Below are 5,656 nucleotides of genomic sequence, written 5' to 3'. Positions count from 1 at the left end.
TTTTTTTTTTTTGGATTTTTTTTTTTTCCCCCGCTTGTTTTAACGATTAATTTGGAACAGGAAAGTCAAAGGAGATGAGGGAGGGAGGGAGATGAGGTGGGAGAGGACGTTCTCCCCCTCCTCCAGTTCTGTAAGCACCAGAGTATTCAAGTCTGTCCGTTCTGAGGTCAGAGCCGTGTCCCCAGTCAGCAGGCAGGGACTAAACCTTTCTCGTAAGGGCAGCGGCGTTTTGGTTGGGGTCCCTCCTCGTCGTCGTCTTCTTCCTCATCTTCCTCCTCCTCCTCCTCCGAGGACGAGCTGTCCAGTGTCAGATCCACCACGTCGGCGGGGGCCTTGCCGTTCTCGCCGTTCCCGTTGGGGGTGGGCAGGAGCCCGTTCACCTCTGAGGAACCTGCCAGGGGAGGGGAGAGGTCTAAGGAAGGTCGTGCCCAGCGCAGGGGAAGCTCTCACACTCTGGTGCTCTTGTTGTCAAGGATGTCAAAGGTCTCCTGGGGTGTGTGAAGATGTGGCCAGCATAAAGCCTTTTGCAGGTGCCCTCTGCCCAGCCATCTGCACCTCGCTTTCACCAGCAGTGGTCTCCTACAGCTGCTTTGCCAATGATGTGGTGAGGATGAGGATGACAAGATTTGAGGAAGATGAGGGCACTGGAGCATCTCTGTGCCAGGACAGGCTGAGAGCCCTGGGGCTGTTCAGCTGGAGAAGCCTCAGAGGGGATCTGATCAGTGCTATCAACAGCTAAGGAGTAGGGGGCAAGAGGATGAGGCCAGATTCTTCTCAGTGGTGCCCAACAACAGGACAAGGGGCAACGGGCACAAACTGGAACCCAGGAGGTTCTACTTGAAGATAAGAACTCTCCTGAGAAGGTGCCAGAGCCCCTGGCCCAGGCTGCCCAGAGAGGTGGTCGCTGCCCCATCCCTGGAACCATCCCAGGGGAGGTTGGACCAAGCTCTGAGCACCCTGCTCTAGCTGGGGATGTCCCTGCTCCCTGCAGGGGGTTGGACAAGATGAACTTTAAAGGTCCTTCCAACCCAAACCAGTCCATGATTCCAGGACTCCATAACTGGCTTGGCCAAAGCAAGCAGCTACACAAGGGCAGTGCCAACCCCCCCGTGGCCACCCTGCTGCTGGGGACTGGCCCTTCCAGTGCCAACCCTCTTTGCCCCCAAAAACAGCACTGGCCTGGGCTGGGCACCTCTTGCCCATGACATTTCAGGGGTCATCACTGCAGGCACCTGTTTGGTGCCATTCTGAGGAATTCCTCACATTTCCTGCAGGAATTTGAAGCCCTTCACCCCCAAGATGCTCACCTAGAACTAGTATGGGGCACTGTGGGCTGCAGCTCCTCTCCTTCTCAGCTCTGATGGGACACCAGGAGCCGTCCACCAGGTACTCAATTTCATCTGCATCTTCACATTCTGTCAGGATCTTTGACAGCAGCCTGGACAGGAGGAAAGATCCCATCTGTTAAGCTTGAGGCAACCAGCAGAATGCACTTAGTGAAGGGCCATCAGCTTGGGTCTTCACCTCCAACAGCCCTGAATCCAGAAGAAGTTTGGTGCTAGGAGGCTGCTGAGCAGACAGCCCTTGCACTCAAGGATTTGTTTTATTTCCCAAACACCCAGCACAGGTTCTGGCAGCACAAACCATCCCCATCCTTTCTGACAACATTCCTGTCATCTAATGTTTTAATGACGTGCAGTTAGAAGGCAATCTTGCCTCTTCACCCAGTTTCCCAGGTCTGATGCCCCATCTTGGGCTGGGCCAGGGCTGCTGCAGGTCCCTTCACACCAAGGTGGGCAGAAAAAGGCAAAATACCAAATATCCAATGACATCAGGGAGTGAGCAGCCCACGAAGCTGTGTCCTGGTCTGACTCCCCAGAGCCTCCAACAGCAGCCACCAAAGCAACAGAGGCTGTCACCTCCTGTGACAGAAAACCCCAGGGAAAGCAGAGCCCGTGGGGCACCTCGACCTCAGCCACCCCTCGTTGCAGAGACAAGAACCAGAACAAGGCCCCTACCCCAGCTCACCGTGCCCTGGGAATTTTATCCCACCATTTATTTCCCTGTTTCTTTGGAATCTGAGTTCTGTGAGGCATCATTTGCTCCTGGGCTTGAGCATTTCCCTCCTGTGTGAAGGAGAACTGACAGCAAAACACTTCCAAGCTCAAGAAAATTGATCCTGGCCCAGCAGTGGGAGAAGGTTTCTGTGTTCTCCCAGCTCCAGGAGGAAACCTGTCTCCATGGCCAGTCCTGCTATCAGGCTGCAGTTCCAAAACACTGACAGGGCCCAGAAGATCTCCAGCTCCACCAACCAAGAACTTCCTTGGCAGCCCATGCCCTGATTTTTGACTAAAAGCATCCCCTGGTGACTGCCAGGTTCCCTCCAGCTCACGTTTGGGGAGGTCTGAAGACCTTCACCCAACAAAGGCAGCACTGAAACCCAGCCTTGGGCACTGCAGACCAAGGACAAAAATCTGCCAAGCCTTCACCAGAGACCTCCTCTTCTTCACCCAGCAGGGACACGTGTGTTGCTGACCTGCAGAGGTTCCACAGCCCAACCCCTTCTGCTTTCCCCTTCAGCCTCAGCAGCCCTGCACGAGATCCCCAAGGAACTGGATTTTCCTGTCAGGGTTGGCCAGAGGACAAAGCAAACAGGTTATCTACACCAAGGCTGCTTCAGGCTGGCTAAAAACCCCCAACTCCTGGATCACATCAGCACCTACCAGGGCAGCAGTGCTCAGATTTATCAGCCTGGCTCTGGGAAGGTACCACCCAGGAGGAGGCTTGTCGGCTCCCTGGGCTGCCTTGTGTGCCAGGGGAGCCAGATGCACCCCAACAGTTCCTCCAAACTCTTCCTGCTTTTGAGGGAACCTGCATCAGAGGCCCATTATACAAGCTGTGAGGGTGGAGATCATTTTCCACCACGCCTCTTGCTCCACCAGCCCTCAGGGCTGCTCTCAGCTTGGCTGGCACCACTGCAGATGTCACTGGTCTTAAAACAGGCTCCCCGTGTTTTGGGGCAACAAAGCTGCTTCTGGTGGAGGGGGGGATCACTGTTTGCTTAATTCCCTCCTAGGTCCTTTACTCCTGGACAAGAGCCAGGTAATTTATTGTGCTCTTCTCCAGAGGTGGCCTCTGGAAGCTGTATTTCTGGAGCTGACAAGATTTTTGGCCTGCCTTAGGTGGGCCCTGCTCTCAGCTGACCTCGTTCTGCAGTTTCCACACAGGTCTGCAATGAGCAGAGGGAGATCTCCTGGGTTTCACAGGAATCCTCTTAGCACACAGCTGCACTTTAAGCTTTCCAGTATCAAACCTCACTCCAGACACAACAGCATCCCCTCCAAAGTGTCCTTGTACTGCTGACTGCAATGCTCTCCAAGCTCAGGGTGAGCCCTCTGCTCTTCAATTTGGTGAGAGGACAGAGCAAACCAACTCTCAGTCCAGAGAAACTGGAAACACTGTTCCCATAGGGACTGAAAACCTGCTGACAAGTCGAGTGCTGAGTCTACAGCAACCTCTCCCCATGGCTGCAGAACTCTTGGCAGGGCTCGGGGCATGCACTTCTTGCCTCACCCTTTTCCAAATGCTGCTTGGAATTTATTTTGCTTTAATTCACTCCCGTGCTTTTAGAGCCCAACTCCAGCCATGCCACAACCCAAATGAGGCAGGAGAAAGAGCAGATCCCTGGTGCATGGGGGCTGCCTTGCTGGGAGCACCCAGAATGGGGGTGCTGGTGTGGCTGGGGCAACACTTCACGGTCTGCCCTGCACAAACCTGCTCTAGAAGCACTGCACCAAAAGCCAGTTCCCTCCCAGCACAGCCCACTTCCCTGACAAGGGCACCAGTGTTGTCTCCCACGCCACAGGGGCTGGTCACCCCCAGCAGGGAGCCCCTGGGCCCCCCTGAGCACCCCAAGGTCCTGCTGCACAGGCTCAGCCTGCCAGCAGGGATCAGCCACTGCTGCGTGTCCCCAGGGGAAGCAGGGTGGGAGGCCCAGGGGGACTGGGCAGATCCACAAAGCCTCCAGCCTGGACAATATATCCAAAGCATTTTAACTGTTCATCCAGCACACCCAAACCTGCTGCTTTTCTCCCCTCTAGGTGAGCAAACCACAGAAACAGCATCTGCTGAGGGATCCATCCCCTCCCTGACACTGAGATATTCAGCAAGGCCACGGAACTTGCACTGCAGCAGTCACAGAGATCGTGCAGAGATCTTCCCAAATGCTGCACTTGTGCCTCTAGCTCAGGGGCAGGACGTTGGGTTTGTCAGCTGCCCGAGCAGATCCCCCAGTCACACCCACAGCGTGCAAAGAACTGGTGAGCTGAGGAGCACCTCGCCCCAGGGAGAGAACAGGAAGAGGTCTCCTATCAGAAATCACCTTATTGGGTGTTTATAAAGTGGTTCATTCCACGCAGCAGGAGACCAGCCAGCCAAAGGTGGCTGCTCGTGCGGGTCCATCAGCGTGCTGAAAAGAGGGGGGCAGTAAATGCTCAGTTCTCAAAACATTTCAGGGTAACCCAGAAGGGAAGATCAGCAGATGAGCCCTCAAGCACTGCCCCAACACACCAAGGCAATTAAAGCAGAATATTATCCACCAGCAGAATAAGCCCCCAACTTCTTGAGGTGAACTTCAGACGCGCAGACCAAAGGGCCAAAAAAAAAACCTAGACCAGATGCCACGCCCAGCAGAGAAGAGAAAGGGGTTGGGACACAGAAGGGGAGGCACTCACCCATCAATGATGAGCTGGTCGTAGGGTGCAGGTTTGTCACACACAGGGCACATCCAGGTGGGTTTTTTCTCATTCATCTGTAGGTAGAAGACGGCGTCAAAGCACTGCAGATGGGCGCAGGTCTCTGCCCGGCACGGCACAGACAGCCTCATCTTCACTAGCTGTTGAACCAAAGAGCAGAAGATCAGCAAGCAAAGCCCCTCATCAAGCTATCCCCAAGGTGGTTCTCTTCCTGCACAAAAGGGTGGTTAGGTGGCCAGGCTGGTCTGGCAGCAGGATGGGGCTTCTCTACAAGGCACAGACTTACCGGGCAGATGAGTGAGACACGAACGCCCGTCGTGGCGATTTCACTGTCGGGGTCCAAGCGTAGCTTCTCTTTTACTGCAGAGAGAGTAGAGAGCACAGCACCTCAAACTTCAGCCTGGGAAGCAAGGTGTAGCACAGGTCAAGCAGCTGGCTCTGGCTGCCTGGGAGGCACCTGCAGATGAGCAGCTCTGCCAGGTGGGGACAGAGGACACAGGAGGCAGAACGCTGCTGCACTGGACCAGGCTTGTGCAACCTGTGGAGCTCAGTGTAGACCTGCTTGGCTGGCCAAAAATCTTGGGTGTGATGAGGCAGGTCATGGTCTCCACGCCAGCAGCAGCATTTTTTGCTCTCCTACAGACTCCCATTCCAAAGGCTAAGGTCTCCCAGCACGTGCTGCCCCTGAAGGCAGAGCTGGGATGGACTCAGGTGTTGGGATGTGGGCAACTGGCTGTGTGCTATCTGGTAGCCACGCTCTTAGTGCTCTCTCAATGACCTTTCCACTGCAGGCTGGGCAGCTGGGGGGACAGGGAGGAAACTATGTCCCTGAGCAGGTTTTTCTCAGCTAGGAGTTAACGTTGTCCCCACTTTGGAGGAGACAGAGACACCCACAAACCTGG

At 55.1% G+C, this 5,656-nt stretch overlaps 1 protein-coding gene across 1 annotated transcript in view; it reads right to left on the bottom strand.

The window, feature by feature from the left end:
- Positions 1-125: 125 nt before the first annotated feature.
- Positions 126-5,656, bottom strand: part of PIAS4 (protein inhibitor of activated STAT, 4) — a gene marked incomplete at its 5' end in the record, with an annotated part of 8,228 nt that continues 2,697 nt past the window's right edge. Inside the window, 4 exons of the mRNA XM_008935215.1 lie at positions 126-391; positions 1,308-1,438; positions 4,734-4,894; positions 5,041-5,114. Of these exons, the coding sequence (XP_008933463.1) occupies positions 186-391; positions 1,308-1,438; positions 4,734-4,894; positions 5,041-5,114 (572 nt within the window). The remainder of the gene's footprint in view (positions 392-1,307; positions 1,439-4,733; positions 4,895-5,040; positions 5,115-5,656) is intronic.

Source organism: Merops nubicus, unplaced genomic scaffold, assembly GCF_000691845.1.
Source record: "Merops nubicus isolate BGI_N331 unplaced genomic scaffold, ASM69184v1 scaffold43920, whole genome shotgun sequence".
Taxonomy (NCBI): Eukaryota; Metazoa; Chordata; class Aves; order Coraciiformes; family Meropidae; genus Merops; species Merops nubicus.
This window is presented reverse-complemented; position numbering and strand designations above follow the sequence as displayed.